The sequence below is a fragment of the Phyllobates terribilis genome, unplaced genomic scaffold (genome assembly GCF_046119375.1).
Source record: "Phyllobates terribilis strain yellow unplaced genomic scaffold, ASM4611937v1 Scaffold_14__1_contigs__length_39327217, whole genome shotgun sequence".
NCBI lineage: Eukaryota > Metazoa > Chordata > Amphibia > Anura > Dendrobatidae > Phyllobates > Phyllobates terribilis.
In genome coordinates this window covers 15170562-15192613 of record NW_027362774.1, presented here as the reverse complement: position 1 = coordinate 15192613, position 22052 = coordinate 15170562, and the positions used below count along the sequence as shown (strand labels likewise).

The window sequence follows — 22052 nt, the reverse complement described above, 5'->3', positions numbered from 1 at the left end:
TCTGCAGAAGGAGATCAGAGCCCTGATGAAAAGACAACGGGTAGAGCTGTCTGGTGGAGAAGTTGGCAGTTTCAGGATGAGTGATCCATTCTCCATTACAATGCCCCCTAGGAGTGAAATGTTAATATGGTGTCGGGCAGCAATAGGTCTCAGGGGTCAAGATTATCAGACGCTGGTGGAACCCATGTACTCTGACAGTAGGCCCACCATCTTGACAGCCAGGGGGGTAGTTGATGTCCACAAGGGGAGAGTACCGATACACATCCTGAATTGTGGGGAGAAAGAGGTCCATTTACCCCGATATGCTACCCTTGCTAAGCTGTTCATTGTCAGTAACAACTCAATAAAGACAGTGGAACCCTTGCTTCCGGCCAAACCGGCGGAAAATAACGGCTCCAAGGGGCAGATGGAGGATTGGTGTCAGAAGCTACAAGTAGGCACTGACTCCACCCCTTTGCACCAAAAGCATGGAGTATACCGAGTGGTCCAAAAGTATGAACGAGTCTTCAGCAAACACCCACTAGACTTTGGGCAGGTAAAAGGGGTCCAACATCATATCCCCACGGGAGATCATCCGCCCATTAAAGAGAGGTATCGGCCTGTACCCTCAGCTCACTATCAATGTGCCAAGGGAATATTAAGGGAGATGAAGGAGGCTGGGGTGATCAGAGATAGTTGTAGCCCCTGGGTGGCTCCATTAGTTCTCGTCAGAAAGAAAGATGGTACAATGAGAATGTGTGTTGATTACAGTTAGATTAACCGCATTACACATAAGGACGCCTACCCATTACCCAGAATTGAGGAGTCATTAGCTGCACTTAGATCTGCTAATTATTTCTCCACTTTGGATCTCACCAATGGGTACTGGCAAGTTCCTGTGGCAGAGGCGGACAGAGAAAAGACCGCGTTTACAACACCAATGGGCCTTAGCGAGTTCAACAGCATGCCATTCGGGCTCTTCAACGCCCCAGGAACCTTCCACCGGTTAATGGAGTGTTGCGTAGGACACAAAAACGTTGAAATCGTCCTGCTGTACCTAGATGATGTAATTGCCTACGCAAAGACATATGAAGACCACCTGGAGCACCTGGCCGAACTTCGAAGCCCTATCTGGTTATGGCCTGAAGATAAAGCCGTCCAAGTGCCACCTGTTGAAGCTCAAGGTGCAGTACCTAGGTCATATGGTAAGAGCCGAAGGTGTAGCACCAGACCCTGAAAAAGTCATATGATCAAGGACTGGCCAAGACCCTCCACTATCAGGGAAGTGCGGCAGTTCCTCGGGCTAGTAGGCTACTACAGGACATTCATCAAAGGTTTCACCAAGATAGCGGCACCCATGCAGGACCTCTTATTGGGCCAGTCCAAGAAGGCCAAGAACCCGAAACCTCCGTTCAAATGGAGTAAACCAGAAGACGAATCTTTCATTCGACTGAAAATGGCTCTCACCGGAGACGAAGTCCTGGCCTACCCCGACTATGGCCAACCCTTTATACTTCATACAGATGCCAGCAACGTGGGATTGGGAGCGGTGCTGTCCCAGGTACAGCAAGGCAGGGAGAGAGTGATTGCCTACGCCAGCCGGAAGCTCCGTCCTACGGAAAGGAACCCTGACAACTAGATTTCCTGCAAGTTGGAGTTTCTCGCCATAATCTGGGCTGTAACAGAGCGCTTCAAACACTACGTCGCCTCCTCCAGATTTACAGTCTTCACATATAACAACCCGCTGACGCACCTGGAGACTGCGAAGCTTGGTTCCCTAGAACAACGATGGATGGCCCGACTGTCTAACTACGAATTTACCATCAAGTATCAGGCGGGGCATAAAAACACTAATGCTGATACGCTGTCCAGGATGCCCAACTTGCCAGATGGGGGAGAACACCTGTAAGAGCTGGAGGAGATAGAGCTTCCCGCTTTCCATCATCACGGGGTGACCCAGTGCTCCCACTGTGTGAGGGACAAGCGCTCCGCCAACAGAGAGGCCACATTCAACCCATTTCCCCACCATGGATGGGCAGAGACGCAGGATAGTGACCCGGCTGTCCGCCTGGTAAAGGAGTTGTTGATACAATCTGACTCGCACCCTGATCCAGATGCTCCACAGGAGACCCAACAGTTGTGGAAGTAGAAGGGCAAACTGTTCATCTACGAGGGAAAGCTGTGTCGAAGAAGCATCAACTCCCGGACACACAAACTGGTCTTGCAGGTTGTAGTCCCGAGGTGGGATGTGCCAATGGTCTTAGAAGCGTACTAAGATGGAGCAGGACACTTCGGGTGGAAGAAGTTGGAAGTTCTGTTACGTGAGTGATTCTACTGGGTTGGCATGAGGAAAGCAATCGAGAGATGGTGTCAAGAATGTGGTCCATGCCACCTAAGACGGAAAGACCGTGACAGCCAGAGGGATCCCTTGCAGCCCATAATTAGCAAACAACCACTTGAACTGGTAGCCTTGGACCACGTGAAGCTAGCTCCAAGCCGGTCAGGCTATGTCTACGCTCTCACCATAGTAGACCACTACTCCAGGTTCTTGGTAGTAGTGCCAGTGAAAGACCAGACGGCTCAGACGGCAGCCAAAGCGTTCCAACAGCACTTTTGTCGCCCGCACGGTTACCCTGAACGAGAGCTTACCGACCAAGGTCCAGTCTTTGAAGCAGAGGTGTTCCAGGAACTTGTACGGCTGCAAGAAAATCAGGACGACGCCATATCATCCCCAGACCAACGGGTTGTGCGAGAAGATGAACCAGGTGGTGATAGACCTGTTGAAGATGTTGCCTCTTGAAGAATTCAGCCTGTGGCCAGAGAAGTTACCAGATTTGGTGGACCTATATAACCACATCCCGGTGAACTCCACCAACTGTACAGCCGCTTACCTGATGAGAGCAAGACCTGGTAAGCTACCCATCGACTTAGACATGGGAGTCTTAACACCAGAGACGACATTACCAGATGCAGATTGGGATACAGAATGGCAGCAACAATACCGCAAGGTGCAAGAATGTGCTGAGAGAAGTTTGTCCCAGGCGAGACAGAAGCAAGAGAAAACTTACAATCAGCACGCACCTGCAGTTCCCTTATTACCTGGAGAACTGGTACTTAAGAGGAAAAGACGAGTCCACAAGTTAGATGACGGACCAGTGGGAGGTTGAGCCATACACAGTCCTACCTTCGAATTACAACAACACCAAAGTGTGCCTCATCAGCAAAGATGGAGGGGAAACTTCAGCGGCAGTCTCAAGAGACCACTTGAAGATATGTCCTGAACAGTTGAAACACATAGAAGAAGATCAAGACAGCCCTCAGCCCACAGAAAAAGTGGAGGAAGCGGTTCAGACAGTCCTCTGAGAATTTCCCCAGTCTTGGACGCAGGTGAACAAAGCGATTGTGGTACCGGTCCTGACCTTTCTCCAAGCGGCCTCACCGGAAACTGCAGAGGCTCCAGAACATCTGGAAGACCAGCCGACCCCAGAGACAGATGTTTCATCAGCAGCAGATCAGGAGAATCTACCCTCTGCTAGCAGTGAACCTGTCAGTCCCATGGTGGGTTTAGGAGTCCGGAAAAGGCAGTCCGGTATACCAGTATGGAGTAGGTCCAAGAGAAATGTAGAGGATAGTGAACCCACCACACCAGGGATAGACAATAGGGACCAAGGTAGGACTGTGACAACAAATGTACTACATAGGTCGACCCGGAGTACTAAAGGTCAGCTCCCTGCCCGCTGGAGGAACTAAAGTATAAGAGAATTAAAGCATATGTTGTATATAGTTGTACCCGTTAAATAATCTTGGATATGTATATTTTTTGAATTTATGGACAATGAGGCCACAGGACTAGGTGTGGTCAGGACAATATTGAAAATAGTTACTAATCGGCCTAGAAAATAAACCGCAGGCGTGGCTGAAGACCAGGCCCAACGAAAGAGTGCCCTGAAGCCACGCCCAGGGACGATGCACAAAGTGGGTTGATGCGGTTCCCACCAGCCAAATTTCAGTTATCCGGAAAAAGACAATCCCAGGGTTGTGGCGTAAAGACTAAGCGCCGCAGTGACTGTTTCCAATTCTAGTTTGATTTTTGTAATTTTTGACCTTGTAACCTGTTTGTAATGTGAATTGTTATTTGTTAACTTTAAAAGGGTATCCTCAGTCCGGGAGTACTGAAGTTAAATAGGGGGGAATGTGGCATCCCAGGGGTCTGGTTGCCTCCCTCACAAGAGGTGATGCCATGCCTGGAAGCAATCAGGGGTCCCCTAATCAGGTTTTGCTAAGCATGCAACACTGTCCTGGCTCCAGACCTGCAAGGGGAGCACCTCCCCTTAGCAACTGGGATCGGGGGGCGGGGTTAGTTAGACTTAGTGTGAGGAGTTGAAGTGAGGACGTCGACGAGAGAGGAGCTGAGGAGTGGAGCTGCGCGGCAGTTCACCCCAGAAGGAACCAATACAGAGGAACCGGACACAGGAGTCCGAGGCTGTGGGGCACTGAAGGCCCAGCAACAGAAACCGGAGGGCAGGAGACTGCAGGTCTCCTGGCCCCATCAGACGCCCGGAGGCTCAGCAGCACATAGGGCCCAGCACCGCCACATGGGAGCGACGCATCAGCAAGGCCCGAGCTGCCTGCCATACGGGTGAGCACAAAGACGTTGCACTCAGGGACGAGGGTCACCGCACAGCTACAAGCAGCAGGGCCAAAGAGATTAGTGGAAAGGGAAGGCCTCCAACTTCACCTGGTGAAGTGGATTCCTTACTTGCTTCCAGGCTGCCCGGACTTCCACTTCTAGCCAGTACCCTAGTCACCTAATCACCGCCAGTAAAGATAAGAGGAAACCGCCATTAAGTTGTGGACTGATTATTGCTGTGCCACAAAACCCTGCACTACAACGCCCAGCATCACCTATAACATCTACACTGCCCTGGAGCTAAGCTCTACCTGTGGAGAGCCACACCATGCCTGCTGCAGTAACATCAGCTCCAGAGGGCCTGCTCCGCAGCGGCGACTCCCTTTAGCCGCATACCACAGGTGGCGTCACGGACTTTGTACATAAAAACTATAAAATCCCCTTTTTACTGACCGCCCTGGGTCACGGACCGGGTCACCGCCACTGAGACATCTCCCCTAGCAACGACGGGCCCGGCACCGAGTACCCCACGGCCCAGAGGGCACGTCACATGCAGTACCAGCGGCCGTGCTGGCTGAGGACAGATACCTCCCGTTTGCTCACTGCCTCGAAACCTTCAAGTTGCCCAGGAGTTGACTGTCCCCAATCTCATACAGGAACATCAGCAGCAGCGGGTGGATGAGCATTATCTTTAGTAACATCACAGACTGTACAATATCATGAAGCGGACACACGACTCTTGGTCTTATTTCTCCATAGATATGGGGCTTCCTGTGTATTTCTATGAGTTCCAGCACCCGCCAAGCTTACTACAACGCGTGAGACCAGAGTCTGTGAAGGCCGATCATGGCGACGAGCTATTTTTTGTGACCGGAGGAGCCTTCCTGAGAGATGGAGTCTTCTTCTCTGGTGAGTCAATGAAAATAAGTACATTGCATTTCTGCCCTAAATACTGTGTATACACAGGGAAAAGTGCCAAAAGTGCACGATTGTTTCCATAAGCCCCCAATAATCAGATGGGTTTCTGCATACGGTTTATTCCACTAGATAGGGAATCACAGCAGCTTTACTAGACAGAGACCTCTGCAAAAATGGTATGGCCCTATGGTGGACTAATGCCACAGCGTCCACCAAGTCAACTCCACTATCAGATGTATCCTTGCTGGACCCACTATCATCTTTTCAGGGCCAGCGTGTGGATGAAGCCTTTATCCCCTCATGGACCCGGCCTCACTCACTGATGTTGTTTTCTCTCTCAGGACCTGCGACAGAGGAAGAGAAACGCCTGGCCAGAACCACAATGAAATATTGGGCAAACTTTGCTCGTACTGGGTAAGACTATGTCCTATACAAGAACGACCGCACATTCGCTGCGCTGACGTCACCTTATTATTCTGCTCAATAATAATGATGCCATATTGTGTACTACAGGAACCCCAATAGTCCCGGTCTGACAACGTGGCCGGAGTACGGCGAAGATGAGCGCTACCTAGAGATCAATTTGAAGCAGAAATCGTATTCAAAACTGAAGCAGAAAAGATACATATTCTGGACGGAGATCCTTCCAAAGAAAATCAGCTCCAAGACCGAGCTGTAGAATCTTGCATAAAAGTTTCTACACGTGAGAGAAGAAAATGCACAACATGAGGAATCAGAACCACGCAGTCGTTTTTTCCACTTTTTAATAAATTTTGCTTTTATCAAACTTTAAATCTTTATACGTATTTATTTTTTGCACATTTAGCCTCTGTCCTCTAGATTCTAATTGTCTGAGTTGACAGATCAGCGGTCCACAAATCTCGCAATCCTTCCAGCAGCCTAATGGCTCTACTTCACCCTGTCTCATGGCTAAGCCTCCTGCCTCTTGGCTTGGCTCTGGCCTCCTGCATCTTGGCTTGGCTGTGGCACCTTGAATACTTATTTGGGTGCTATCGCTCCATGACGGAGCATTTCAGTGCCATGCACAAGAAACTTTCAAGATTCATAGCATCTTGGCTTGGCTGTGGCCTCCTGCCTCGTGGCTTGGCCTCCTGCCTTTTGGCCTGGTCTTCACCTCCTGCTTCTTGGCCTGGTCTTGGCCTCCTACCTCTTGGCCTGGTCTTGGTCTCCTGTCTCTTGACTTAGTCTTGGCCTCCTGCCTCTTGGCTTGGTCTTGGCCTCTTTCCTCTTGGCTTGGTCTTGGCCTCCTGCCTCTTGGCTTCGTCTTGGCCTCCTACCTCTTGGCCTGGTCTTGGCCTCCTACCTCATGGCCTGGTTTTGGCCTCCTGCCTCTTGGCCTGATCTTGGTCTCCTGCCTTTTGGCTTAGTCTTGGCCTCCTGCCTCTTGTCTTAGTCTTGGCCTCCTGCCTCTTGTCTTTGTCTTGGCCTCCTGCCTCTTGTCTTTGTCTTGGCCTCCTGCCTCTTGTCTTTGTCTTGGCCTCCTGCCTCTTGTCTTAGTCTTGGCCTCCTACCTCTTGGCTCGGTCTTGGCCTCCTACCTCTTGGCTCGGTCTTGGCCTCCTACCTCTTGGCTCGGTCTTGGCCTCCTGCCTCTTGGCTTGACCTTGGCCTCCTGTCTCTTGGCTTGGCCTTGGCCTCCTGCCTCTTGGCTTGGCCTCCTGCCTCTTGACCTGGCTGTGGCACCCTGAATACTTATTTGGGTGCTATCGCTCCATGATGGAGCATATCATTGCCATGCTCAAGAAAGCTTCAAGATTCATTGCCTTGTTGAAGGTTTTCTCAGTTCCATGGAGATTTGTCGGCCCTTCCATGATCTACAAGAGAATTGGAATGTACAGGTCAGAGTCTGGTATGCTAGTGGGTGGAAGCTTTTCATGACAGTCATTTTGGCTGATTATGGCTAGAGCTTCCTGCCTTAAGTTACAGTAGCAGTGAAAGCTCTGGAGCACAAACTTCTCTGGTGAAGTAAATGTTATAAACATATGAAAAAACTTAGGAACATGACTCTTGATTTGGCCTTGGCATCCTGCCTTTTGGCTTGGCTGTGGCCTCCTGCCCCTTGGCTTGACTGTGGCCTCCTGCTTATTGGCTTGGCTGTGGCCTCCTGCCTCTTAGCTTGGCAGTGGCCTACAGACTAAAGTTTTGGGGCTTTGCTTGGCATATTGCCTCAAGGCTTGGAGGAGGGACACAGCAAAGCTAAACCCTTCTATATAAGATTGAGTTCTCCTTTTTGATAAGATCTGCCCATTTGTACTTTCCAGAGCCCGCCTGTCGCTGATGGTCTTCTTGGTTGGACAGTATGCTGCTCTATGTCTTGGGTATGTGCTGGTGCTGGAGGCTGCAGCTCTTCCTTGTAGGAAGTCTCTGCTACAGGCTTGTGGTGAGTTTCTCCAGTGTAAACTAACAGATTCTCTCACCAAGGGCACAGGTGATGAAGTTGCCTCTGATGAAAGGATGAATCAAACTTCTTTATTAGGAAGTGGAAGGTTATCCTTAGTGAGATGATTACCTTTTGAAAAGACCAAGGCAAAACTGTTCTTAATGTTACACAGGAAAGGTATGAGATATCCATTAGATGGTCTCCCTGTTGCTGCCTATGACATCTTGGGTTTGTTAAACTTTAATTCTTATCACTTTAATGTTCTTTGATGTTCCGGGGATTTTGTGGGTCATTTGTTGGATTCTCTGTCAATCCCCAGGTGAAATTTGTTAATGCACCACTATTAGATCTTAAAGTATAGCCTATATATAAATGGATATTTACCATTTCCTGTTGGCTGTGTGAGACCCTTAACCAGCATTAGAGTGTACATGTATATACTGTACATTCGCTACTATTAAAGTTAAGATACAAATTAGAGTTAATGTGGAGCATAGTGGCCAACTTGGTAATGTCTCATTCTATTTGTAATGTGGCGCGAGGTGGTCGCTGTGGGCGAAGCACTCGTCTTATACAAGGGGGTCCTGGTTGGGTGTGTAGATTTGTGCTGTGAGGGTGCTACGTCCATGCAGGCCGCATATAGCTGATAACGCTGATTTTCCAGGACGAGATGTTTCAATGAAGGAGACCACCATTCAAAAATAATCTTTTTACTGAACAGGAACTTGGTAGGGAACATATACCGGAGATAGCAGTTACACAACTTTTATGACCGTTTCCTTCACAACTCCGAGCATTTTCCACACAGTTTAAATTCCTTCCTCTTTACTCTCTTTACTTTTTCTCTCTTTTCATTGTTTCTCACTACTTAACTACAAATTAGTACTACAGTCCTGTTTAGCAAGAGTCCTTTACTCCACCCACGGTTCCGTGTCTTCTCTCCCCTTAGAGAAGCTATGGTGCCAGTATGGCCAGTATTTATCTTCTTAATGCTGATGCTCTTGAACTGCCGCCCAGGGCACTCTATTCGTCTCACACACTAAGACCTGTCTAGTCCCATTACCTCTTGGAGTTATAAACTCTGAGCCTTACTGGTAGACATCATCTTCAGGACCCTTCTCTGGAAAATCACTCGGTCTCTAAGTCACTTTTGCTCTGGATCTCGCTATTTCTTCCTTTTGGTCTCCTCTTTGTTTGGACACCCCAAAATGCAGCACTGCTCACTTTTGACCTTAGGGCTGAAGTGTTTAGAGAAGAGAAATATCTGCCTCATTGGAAGGAAACTTCCACTTTCCCTTCTCTGTACCCTTCCACTCTACAAAAACATTAATTCTCACTATCCCTACGGTCAAACTACATATATTGTCACGATTATTACCACAAGTCACATTACAACAATATTCTTGTTTCTTCAAGGAAAAATGTGGGCAGTATGTCCATCTCCTTGCGAATTTTCCCAACAAAAATAATCAGTCACTACTAGTGTTGAGCCACCCCCGTAGTGTTCGAGTTCGGTTCGGTTCGTCGAACACCCGTGTGTTCGCCGAACTGTTCGTCGAACACCTTCAAACACCGTTAAAACCAATGGCAGGCAAACAAAAACACATAGAAACACATAGAAAACACCTTTAAACGTGTCCAAAAGCTGACAAACTGCTCAGAAGACACAACTAACACATGGAAAAGTGACAAGTACATATAGTCATGCGAAAAGAAAAGAGGTGGAGGAGTAAAAGGAGGGGGAGACACAGATATAGGCATGTCATGCCCTTCTAAAATCCAAAAAGTGAGAAGCCGACACGTTCAGTCCGCTCCTGCCCGTGCCACCTCCGTGTCGCCGGGTTTGTGCCAGAGCCGCGGTGAACCCTGACGGCCAGCCCCCCTCTCCCAATACTGGTGCCTGTCCGCTGGTGGGTCGAGCGAGCCCCCCTGTGGTGCAGGCAGCTCTAAGCTTTTTAATTTAAATTGTCTCTCTAATTTGAATGAATACACTTTAAATCCATTTACAAGGATCTATTGGAGGGCAAGTCTCATGCCAGCAGCCGCGTAATTCCAGCTCCAGTAGCGTCCACTAAAGCTGCTGCAGTTAAAAAGCTTTTATAAGGATCGAGCTCGGCTGTCCACCGCAAGGCATCCTACTGCCAGTCCCAGCCCCTATGCCTTGGGGTGCCTCCTGATGCTCTTCACTGAGTATCCCGTGGTCCCGAAGCATTTCTTTTGAAAAAATTAAGTGTCCAAACTACAGGCGGTGTAGCTTGCTTAACAGCCGGGATAATCCGCTGACTAGCAGACACTGCTACTAGGCACAAAGTATTTCCTGGGCTAGATGGAGTTAAAAATTTGTAATTAGATACTCTCGTTGGATGCTGAGAAAGCATTCCATAGAGTCTCCTGGCACGCCATATATGATTCTCTTAAAAAGCTTGGGGTAGGGGTCTAGGGGACCCTTTTATAGCCAAAATCACGGCCCTGTATCACAATACGTCACCTAGGCTGAAGATAAATGGGACTGTAGCACCCTGAGGGCTCGGTTGCTACAGAGGTATTGCACCTAACCCAGAGGTGTGATATCTCACTCTCAGGTAAGGATGGAGTGTGGATCAGGACCCGACACCTACATGCATTACACCACATTGCCGTGGGGCAGGGCGACCAATATGCCCCTGAGATGGGCACGACAGTCCCTGTCCCTGGCTGGAGTGGGGGGAGGGAACACTGAGGAAGGGGAACCCTGTAGTGCAGGAGCAGGGAGGAAGCAGTTCCTGGGTGCATTGAGAAGGGAGTATAAAAGGTGGGCACCATCTTAGTTCAGTGCAGAGAAGTCTGAGCAGAAGTGGCAGGGAGCAGGGGCTCTGCATGAGCTCTGCTCCGGAGGCGGGCCTAGTAACAGAGGCCCAGGCCTGGTAGAGGGAGAAGGAAGGAAGAGGAGCGGAGAAGGCTCCAGGAACGAGGAACGAGGAACGAAGGGATCCCAGGGGTGCGGACGGGCGAGTAGCCACCGCACGCCCGAATCCACCTGCGTGGAGGGGTCAGGCCAAAGGGGGAGACCGGTCCCCGAAACTAGTGGAGGCAGGAAACGACCCTCAGCTAGAAACCGGAGGCTGTGACATTTTATGTGGCGCAGCCCCTCGCTACACCCGCTAGGATGGCAGCACATAGGGTCAGGGAAACTGGCGCCAAGTTTACCAAGTGGAGGCCCGAGGCAGCCGGACAGAAGGGTTGGTAAGAAAGGCCAGACAAAGGACACACAAAGGGGGTCCTGTGAAGCGCTCCAAAGTTATCTGGGAGTTGTCTGAGCCCCTCACCTGGTGAGCACAGTACGACGTGGGCAGCCGTTACCTGCAGACGTGGTCTGGATAATAAGAACTGTGAGTAAAGGCCCTGGACTGCATCACTAACTCTGTGTCGTTACTGCTGCTGCCCTGCACCATCACCCCCATCCTCCGCATACACTGCCCTGAGGCTATACTCCTCCCGTGGGGAGTTATGCTACGCTCTGCTGCACCCACAACACCAGCCTCAGCGGTCTGCCCTGCAGCGGCGGTTCACTCTGACCGCAATCCACGGGTGGCGTAGTCGGACATTTAAACATCAAAACCACATAAATAGTTCCGCCACTGGTTTGACCACCCTGAGCCACGGAACCGGGTCGCCGCCACGAAGACTACAACCACCAGCATCCACCAAAAAGGGTCCGGCTCCGGGTGTCCCAAGGCCCAGGGGGTGCATCAGAACATTTTCATCACCTTTCACAATCACCAATGGGACAAGGCAGGGATGTCCTCTGTCCCCTCTCTTATACATCCTAGTGACGGAGCACCTGCACTCATCAATTCGCCATAACCCCAATATTAGGTAGATTGAGGTGGGAGGCACCGAGTACAAGTGCTCTCTATTTGCTGATGATGTCCTAGTATATATCACTCAATCACATATATCCATCACTGCTGTTATGGCTGAAATAGATCACTTTGTTACATGGTCAAATTTTAAAATCAATGCAGCGAAGTCTGAGGCCCTCGATGTCTCCCTCCCCAAATCCATATAGGATTCCATCCAGTCCAACTTTCCCTTTGCCTGGCCCTCACAGGGTATCAAATACTTAGGAATTCCTATTCATAGAGACCTCTCCCATCTATGTTATCTTAATTTTGGGCCCTTTATTGAACAACTCCATACAGACCACGGTTGGCAAGTTAGAACTGTAAGATTCACTACGTGAACCACTGGTGTATTGTGGAAAAGCACATGTACACTGTGTTCCAAATTATTATGCAAAAAGTGTTTAGGGGTGATAAGGGAAGAATTTGTTTGTTTGTCAGTTAAACTCATTGATGGTGATGTGTGTCAGGGCTCTTTATATCACTGTAAGCAATTGCAGACACCTGTGCTAATTAGTTTGGCAGGTGTGTCCAATGAAAGGCAAGACTACTTAAGAAGGCTGTCTCACATTATTAAGCAGCCTACATTTTCTGCCAAAATGGGAAAGAAAAAGGATGTGTCGGCTGCTGAGAAGCAACAAATTGTGGAGTGTTTAGGTCAAGGCATGACTACAATCAACATTGTGCGATGATCAGGATGAAGTGTCTTGGCAATCAAGAAGTATGTAGCTGATTCACAGTACACACGTGTGCGTGCTGATAAGGGCAAATTGAGGACTCTTTCCTACAGGCAATTACGTCAGGTTAAAAGAGCAGCGGCAAAAAAGCCTTGTCATAGCAGCAGACAAGTTTTTGAAGCTGCTGGTGCCTCCAACGTCCCCCGAACAACAAGATGCAGGGTCCTTCAGAGGTTTGCAGCTGTGCATACGCCATCTTGTCGACCTCCTCTATCCACTTCACACAAGCAGAAACGGCTCCAGTGGGCCAAACATTACATGAAGACTGATTTCAAAACTGTTTTGTTCACGGATGAGTGCTGTGCAGCGCTCGATGGTCCAGATGGATGGAGTGGAGGATGGCTGGTTGATGGACACCCCACGCAAACACGGCTACAGCGCCAACAAGGAGGAGGTGGAGTAATGTTTTGGGCTGGAATCATGGGGAGAGAGATTGTCGGCCCCTTTAGGATCCCTGAAGGCGCTAAAGATGAACTCCATAATGTATGTGGATTTTCTCAAACAGCACTTCCTGCCATGGTTCAAGAAGAAGAACCGTGTATTTCACAGCAAGATCATTTTTTTGCATGATAATGCACCATCTCATGCTGCACATAAAACATCTGCATCTCTGGCTGATATGGGCATAAAAGGGGACAAACTTATGGTGTGACCCCCATGCTCCCCTGACCTCTACCCCATTCAGAACCTCTGGAGCATCATCAAAAGGAGTGTCTATGATGGCGGGAGGCAGTTCACATCTAAGCAACAGCTCTGGGAGGGTATTCTGTCCTCATGCAAAACAATTGAAGCAGAAACCATCCAAAACCTGACAAATTCAATGGACGAGAGAGTTCAGAAGCTCCTTTCGAACAAGGGGTCCTATGTGAAAATGTAACATCACCTAGAATAAAGTTTTGAGTTGAAAACTGTTTGATTTCAGTTTCTAATAACCTGCTAATGCTTATAATTTCAAAAATGACCATTTTTTTGGTCTTTATTAAAATGAAAAGGTTGATCGAAAAGTTTGGGGGATCTAAGAGTGTGGCAACCCAGTAGTCATGATTAGAGATGAGCGTTGTTCTACTCGAACTGTTCGCCAATCTCAAATTCGAGCTGTTTTGGGCGGTGTTCGAGCCGGTCGGCGAACACGAACAATTTGAGAAAAATTCGGCTGTTCGAGGTTATGTTCGATAACTGTTCGTGCACCAAAATCATAACTGGATTTTTTCTCAGTAATGATGAAAATTAATGTTAATACGCAGTTTGAGTGTACAGCGGGGCGGGGGGAGGGGCAGGGGATGGATCTCTGCAGGAACAATGAAGATCTCCATTTTTTTTTCTCTTTCCCGCATTTGCAGTGGGGAGGTGCAATCTGTCAGCCTATCAGCAGCGCACACACGGAGCGAAGTGCTTTTTTTCACACAAGCAAGGGCATGTGTGATTGGCAGTGTATGTCACATGTCCTTGCCCTATAAGACCAAGCCATTTTCCCCGTCGCCACCATTTTCTCACTGCTGCAGCTGCGTGTTAGACGGCACCGCTGTTGCTGTGTGCGCTATACCTTGTTAATTTCAAGCCAATTTTCGCACAAATATACAGATAGCTTGGGAGTAGGGAATAGTTGTGATTGCAGTCCTTTTAAGGACTAGGTTACAGCATTTCCTACGACTTTTATAAGGCTGGTCTGTGCTCTTAAATAGATAGGTTGTGGGAGTAAAGACTAATTGTAATTGGAGTCCTTTTCAGGACTAGGTTACATCAGTTCCTATCAGTTTTTGCCAGGCAGGTCTGTGCCAGTGCTGTGCAAGTTTTTTTCACAGCATTTGGCTGAATCTAGCAAAGCTAATCTTTTTTGGCCTATTGCAGAGTGTGTTAGTCAGTGGAGTAGCCTATCTGTGTTGCAAGATATACCACCTGTGTATAGAATACCAATTTTTTTACTGCACCTAGTGAAGTAAAATCTTTTGGGCATAGCATCATTCTATTAGTCCATCTATACTGACCTCCATCAGGTTGCAAACTGAATATAATTTTTTTCTGCATCTAGCTCTGAAAAAATATTTGGGCTTCTAGCAGTGTGTGGGACTTGGTCTATTAGTCCATCTATACTGACCTCCATCAGGTTGCAAATTAAAAATAATTTTTTTCTTCATTTAGCTCTGAAAAAATATTTGGGCTTCTAGCAGTGTGTGGGACTTGTTCTATTAGTCCTTCTATACTGACCTCCAGCAGGTTGCAAATTGAATATAATTTTTTTCTGCATCTAGCTCTGAAAAAATATTTGGGCTTCTAGCGGTGTGTGGGACTTGGTCTATTAGTCCATCTATACTGACCTCCATCAGGTTGCAAATTAAAAATAATTTTTTTCTGCATCTAGCTCTGAAAAAATATTTGGGCTTCTAGCAGTGTGTGGGACTTGTTCTATTAGTCCATCTATACTGACCTCCATCAGGTTGCAAATTAAAAATAATTTTTTTCTGCATCTAGCTCTGAAAAAATATTTGGGCTTCTAGCAGTGTGTGGGACTTGGTCTATTAGTCCATCTATACTGACCTCCATCAGGTTGCAAATTAAAAATAATTTTTTTCTGCATCTAGCTCTGAAAAAATATTTGGGCTTCTAGCAGTGTGTGGGACTTGGTCTATTAGTCCATCTATACTGACCTCCATCAGGTTGCAAATTGAATAAAAAAAATTTCTGCATCTAGCTCTGAAAAAATATTTGGGCTTCTAGCGGTGTGTGGGACTTGGTCTATTAGTCCATCTATACTGACCTCCATCAGGTTGCAAATTAAAAATAATTTTTTTCTGCATCTAGCTCTGAAAAAATATTTGGGCTTCTAGCAGTGTGTGGGACTTGGTCTATTAGTCCATCTATACTGACCTCCATCAGGTTGCAAATTAAAAATAATTTTTTTCTTCATTTATCTCTGAAAAAATATTTGGGCTTCTAGCAGCGTGTGGGACTTGTTCTATTAGTCCATCTATACTGACCTCCATCAGGTTGCAAATTAAAAATACGTTTTTTCTGCATCTAGCTCTGAAAAAATATTTGGGCTTCTAGCAGTGTGTGGGACTTGGTCTATTAGTCCATCTATACTGACCTCCATCAGGTTGCAAATTAAAAATAATTTTTTTCTGCATCTAGCTCTGAAAAAATATTTGGGCTTCTAGCAGTGTGTGGGACTTGGTCTATTAGTCCATCTATACTGACCTCCATCAGGTTGCAAATTGAATAAAAAAATTTTCTGCATCTAGCTCTGAAAAAATATTTGGGCTTCTAGCGGTGTGTGGGACTTGGTCTATTAGTCCATCTATACTGACCTCCATCAGGTTGCAAATTAAAAATAATTTTTTTCTGCATCTAGCTCTGAAAAAATATTTGGGCTTCTAGCAGTGTGTGGGACTTGGTCTATTAGTCCATCTATACTGACCTCCATCAGGTTGCAAATTAAAAATAATTTTTTTCTTCATTTAGCTCTGAAAAAATATTTGGGCTTCTAGCAGTGTGTGGGACTTGTTCTATTAGTCCTTCTATACTGACGTCCAGCAGGTTGCAAATTGAATATAATTTTTTTCTGCATCTAGCTCTGAAAAAATATTTGGGCTTCTAGCGGTGTGTGGGACTTGGTCTATTAGTCCATCTATACTGACCTCCATCAGGTTGCAAATTAAAAATAATTTTTTTCTGCATCTAGCTCTGAAAAAATATTTGGGCTTCTAGCAGTGTGTGGGACTTGGTCTATTAGTCCATCTATACTGACCTCCATCAGGTTGCAAATTAAAAATATTTTTTTTCTGCATCTAGCTCTGAAAAAATATTTGGGCTTCTAGCAGTGTGTGGGACTTGGTCTATTAGTCCATCTATACTGACCTCCATCAGGTTGCAAATTGAATAAAAAAAATTTCTGCATCTAGCTCTGAAAAAATATTTGGGCTTCTAGCGGTGTGTGGGACTTGGTCTATTAGTCCATCTATACTGACCTCCATCAGGTTGCAAATTAAAAATATTTTTTTTCTGCATCTAACCCAGCCAATAGTTTTGGCCTAATACCACAGTTTGGCCACTCAGCTCTGCTCGGTTACCATCCATTGTTTTTTTGTGCAAACAACTCCAGAGTTGTGAATTAGTTAACCACCAAAATGAGTGGAAAAAGGCCTGCTGCTGGTGGAAAGGGGAATAGGCGTGTTGGGAAGGGGAAAAAAGGTTGTGTCCGTGGGGTAGGTGCAGAAGAAAGACCATCTTCCAGCCAAACTAAAATGTCTACTTCTTTTAGCGGACAATGTGATAAGATCCCTTTCTTACGGCCACGCCAATCGCTACAAATTCCAGATGAGGCACAAAAACAGCAGGTGCTTCAACGGATATCAAGTGCTCCTTTAAGTGGGCTCTCCTCCACATCAACTTCAACATCACAAATACTCCAGTCCTCAAAGGTGTCACCCAAATCGCACTTGCTTCCTCACAGCTCCCAAATCTCCAGCTGCCCGTCTGAGTATGAGGTAGAACAGATGGTTGAGTCTGTAGAGCTGTTTACTCATACTATAGCCTGGAAATCAGAGGTCGACTCCAGCGCTTCTGTGAATCCAGACGAGGAAATGATCTGCACTGATGCCCAGAATCTTTATGAGTCGGATCCAGGACCAGACGCAGAAGGTTCTGACCATAATGTAGACCCTCATTCCCAAACTGTAACTCCTGTTGGTGGAGACAATGAGGAAGACGATGATAAGACTCAAATACCTGATTGGAGCGACAACTTTAGTTTTTTGTCAGGGCAGGAACAGGTTGGCTCTGAGGACGACGGGTGTGATAACGCACAGGGTGATGATGATGAGGTCGGAGATCCCACTTACTGTCAACCCACAGTCAGCCAAGAGATGAGGTCAGCAGAGGAGGTGGAGGAAGATGCTAGTGACGACGAGGTCAGGTTGCGCCTTCCTGGACAGAGACGTAGTACTGGAAGCACGTCAACAACTGCATCCTCAAACACAACTCTGCCTCTCACCACAAGTCGTGGTGGCTCTTCAGGTCGCATGGGTGCTAAGCCTTGCATAGCCTGGGCATTTTTTCAGATCGATAAAGATGACCCAACTCGTGTTATCTGTAACATTTGTCAGCAAAAGCTAAGTAGAGGCCAAAAAATACATAGTTTGAGTACTTCATGCATGAACCGGCACATGGACATGAAGCATAAGTTGCAGTGGGAAGCTCAGTGTGCTACAATGCGGCCTAGCCGGCCGGGCCAATCACCGTCTGCCATATCTTGTGCATCCGCGGCCTCTTCATCCTCTGTGACTGGGGGGACAGCAGTCACACCTGTTTTGGGGCGCAGACCTGCCACCTCTTTACCCGCAACAGCCAGCGTGATTGGCAGGTCATCATTTTCTTTGGAGGTGGTAACACCAGCTGGTGTTGAGCGCTGTCCGACATCGATAGCACCACCTTTGGATCAAGGCAACCTAACATGTCCGCCTGCATCTTCCTCACAGACCGGCAGTTTGCCGGGGACACCCTTATCAACCCCGTCTAAGCACAATAGCCAGCCCTCGGTCCCTCAGATGTGGACAAGTAAAAGACCATTTCCTCCTAGCCATGAGAAAGCTAAGAGGTTGAATTTCACCATCTGCAAGCTCTTGGCTACAGAAATGCTGCCTTTCCGCCTGGTGGACACAGAGGATTTTCGAGACCTTATGTCCGTCGCAGTGCCCCAGTACCAGATGCCCAGTCGGCACTACTTCTCAAAGAAAGGTGTGCCTGCGCTCCACCAGCATGTCGCACACAACATCACCGCTTCTTTGAGAAACTCTGTGTGTGACAGGGTGCATTTCACCACAGACACTTGGACGAGTAGGCATGGACAGGGGCGTTACATGGCGCTGACTGGGCACTGGGTAACTATGGTGACAGCAGGACAAGGGGCTGCTGTCCAAGTCTTGCCGTCCCCACGAGTTGTGCGTCAATCCTCTTTATGTCAAAGTTCCTCCACTGCTTCTGCCTCCTCAACCTCCTCTCGGTCTTCCACCTGCACCCAAAGCCTGTCTGGTCATGCCACAAGCTTTCTAACTGCGCAGAAGGGATCCTGCACACCTCCTTACTATGCTGGCAGTAGGGCTCAACGTCATCAGGCGGTTTTTACATTGAAATGTCTGGGAAATGTGAGTCACACAGCTGAGGAGTTGTGGTCAGCTCTGGAGAACCAATTTCATGAATGGTTGTCTCCACTGGACCTGAAACCAGGGAAGGCCGTGTGCGACAATGCTGCAAACCTGGGTGCGGCCCTTCGCCGGGGCAATGTCACACACGTGCCTTGTATGGCTCACGTGTTGAACCTGGTTGTCCAGCAATTTTTAGCCCACTATCCCAGACTAGATGGCCTTCTGCAGAGGGCACGGTCGCTGTGTGCTCATGACGCGCCCCCTGGTTCATATTCCTTTTTGAGGGGAATACCCGGCACCGGATCAGATGGGGGGTTGTAGTCTCCGAGCGGCTGTGACCCGGTCCCGTGCCCAGGGCGTCAAGCTCAGGGTTATGTGGCAGTCTTTACTGATGTTATTAAAGTTCGTTGTGTCGACTACGCCACCCGTTGTGATGCGGTCACTGTGGCCGCCGCTGCAGCAGGGTCCGCTGAGGCTGATGGTGGATGCGCAGCTTGGTGGGATAACCCCCAACGGGAGGGGTATAGCCTCAGAGGGGACAGGCGCAGAGGATGGGGGTTGTGGTGGTGCGGTGCAGCCGGTAATGATGACAGACTCGGGTAGTGCAGTTAAGGGTCTTTACTTACTGCAGATGTTCCTGGTCACTCTAGCTCCAAGTGACCTCCCGAGCCGTGCTGCGTCCACCAGGTCCTGGATCCGGCCAACCCCCAAACAAGTCCGGAGCGTGGCCCTGAGCTCTCCCTCTGTCCTTCCTTCAGCCGTCCCCACCAGTGATTCACCTAAATCCAGCTCCCTCGGGCCTTCTGTTGGGCAACCTTTGGCCTCAGGTTCCCTGACCCTCCATGTGGTGTGCCTTCAGGGTGAATGTAGTGGGTGACCGTGACAGACTCTGCCCACGGTCTCCGGTCTCTGGCTGGGGAATGTCTTTACCCCCACCAGCTTGGGTTCCGGTACCCTTCTGCTGACTCCTCACCCGGTGTTCTTATTTGGGTTCTTGGGTCCCTTCTTTGTCCCCCTCTGGGTCTTTCTGTACTCCACTCTCTCACTCTTCAGGCTCAGGTCTGTTCTGCTCCCTTGCTGCAGGCTGACTTCCTCTGCAGCAGACTTACTCTCTGCGTCTGACCCTGATCTTTGATGGTGCCCACCTTATATAGCCCTCTATGTGTGAGCTCAGGTGACCAGCACCCAATGAGCTCCTACCACTACCCAGACTGCTCCCCCTATCTGCCCCTACACTACTTGGGATGTTCCTCCCCCCTCCCACTCCAGCCAGGAACAGGCTCGGTCGCACCTGCACATTTCTAAGTGGGAATGCCGTCGGCCTGCTCCTCTGGAATGGGATGTATGTAGTGCATGCAGTCTATCTGAGCTCAGTTCCACACTCCTTCCTTACCCGGGAGTGGAATATCACACCTCTGGGTTGAGGTGCAATACTCCTGTAGCAGCCGAATCCTCAGGGTGCTACATTCCCCCCTGGTAAATCACAGCACGTCCTCGGGCTGCAAAGACAAAAAACACCAAAACATACAACATTTTATAAACATGTAAAACATATTAAATATTATACGAAATACTATATAAATATATATATAAACTTTTTCAGGTAAACAACATTCTCGTCGTCTCTTTCTCTCTTCTGTTCCTCTGGTCACCGTGCAACTCGTGACCAGGTAGAGTGCGACAGTCTTTTAGAAAAATGGTTTTTCCTATAAAACCGGTAGGGGGCGCTTTAGCAAGCGCAACTATGTACAGGGAATTTTGGCCGTTCTCAGTCCCCGGCCAGGTAAAGGGAAAGGGATGGCTGCTCACAGTCCTCAGCCTGGTATGGAAAGGGTTACAGGTAACAGTTCGCTGGTCCCCAGCGGGGACTATTTTAGCAGCAACAACAGTTCCAGTTTCAGTTTCAGTTCCGATTCACTGTGCCCCGACAGGCAACTATATACAGTCTCCTGCTCTGCCGCACTCAACGGCGTCTGCCTCCTGCTCTTATCTTACGGCTGGTGATTTCTTCAGACCCGTCCGGGTCCTCTTGCTCCTCCTCCTCGCACCGCAACTCCTCCTCCGTCAAGCGATGCACGTGGAGGGCGTAAGGTCCCTTGGCACACTTGTGCCGGGTGAACGTTACCTCATCACCGACGTAGAGGTCACGGCCTTTGTGACCCTCTGGCAGGTGGGACTCGACGTCCCGTCGTGTAACGAAGACGTCACCCATGGTGTTCCGGTCCCTTATGAAGCCCCACCCATGCTGCGCATTAAACTTTATTACCGTCCCGATGGTACGGGGACGATCTGCTGCACGGGGGTCCCTTCTGGTCCGACTCTTTTGCTCCGCGCTGCGGGTCTGGGCCCATTGCTCTTTGGCCTGCCTCTCCTCCCGCTCTCTCTTGAACTCTGCCAGCTGTTGACGGCAACACTCTGTGCGCGCTGCTGCAGCTGCCCGAGTCTCTCCGGTGAACCCCATCAGATCTTCTCCCTTGGGGTCCCACGCAAATTGAGCCTCTTCTAGGGGAGGCGAGACCCGAGTCACGGGCTTTGGAGCCGGGATCAGGGGCTCACACAGGGGACCTAGTTGCTTCTGCCGCTCCAGCTCAGGGTACCCTTCGGGCCAGATGAAGGGCCGCCCGTCCGGCCATGTGAGCTGGCCGAAGAGGTCCTCCCCCAGGTGTGGCACCCTTGGTATTGCGGGCGCGGGCGCGGTGGTGATGGCGCCCGGGTTGCCCAGGCCTTGCGGCCAGGCCTGGGGCACCTGGAAGGTGAAGGGCACCGTTAGGACGGCGGCGCCCTGGGTTACCTGGCCTTGCGACCAGGCCGGAGGCTCCGCGGAGGTAGATGGCTCTGCTTTGGATGCGGCGCCCGGAAATGCTAGGCCCTGTGACCAGGCCGGAGGCTCCTCTTCCGGCGCCACGCTCCGGGTCACGATGCGTGACGTCATCGGGGTCGCGACGGCGGCTTCCGGTCGGGGCCTAGTCGGTGGCGATGTCATGGCGGTCTCGGGTACGGCCGGGGGACTTTCGGGCTCTGCGACGGGGAGCTGGGGCAGGTAAGCGGTCTTCCGGTTTGGGGTATAGGCATCCCCCTTACCTGCTGCCATGCGTCTCGCTCCCTCTTCTGCGCCGTCTCCGGCCTTGGGTCCTCCCGCGTCATCCGCAGAGGCAGTCGATGTCTTCTTCCAAGGGAGCGGGTTAAGTGGACGGGTTCCAGCTTGCTGGGCCATCTCCCGGCCCCACTCCGCCAGGATCTCCCTCTGCACTCGGGCCATCCTTCCCGCGAGGCCCTCCAGGGCACTCCGCGCGCACTCCCGATCTCGGGGAAGCTGCGCCAGGATCTCCGCTAAGCCTAGCGGGGTTGTGGACTCTAGCAGGCTCCT

At 49.4% G+C, this 22052-nt stretch overlaps 1 protein-coding gene across 1 annotated transcript in view; it reads left to right on the top strand.

Moving 5' to 3' along the window:
* Window positions 1–6321, top strand: part of LOC141175774 (fatty acyl-CoA hydrolase precursor, medium chain-like) — a 151980-nt gene extending 145659 nt beyond the window's left edge. The window contains exons 12-14 of the mRNA XM_073659708.1: window positions 5369–5518; window positions 5869–5941; window positions 6041–6321. Coding sequence (XP_073515809.1) covers window positions 5369–5518; window positions 5869–5941; window positions 6041–6206 — 389 coding nt within the window. The 3' untranslated portion in view covers window positions 6207–6321. The remainder of the gene's footprint in view (window positions 1–5368; window positions 5519–5868; window positions 5942–6040) is intronic.
* The last annotated feature ends 15731 nt before the right edge of the window (window positions 6322–22052 follow it).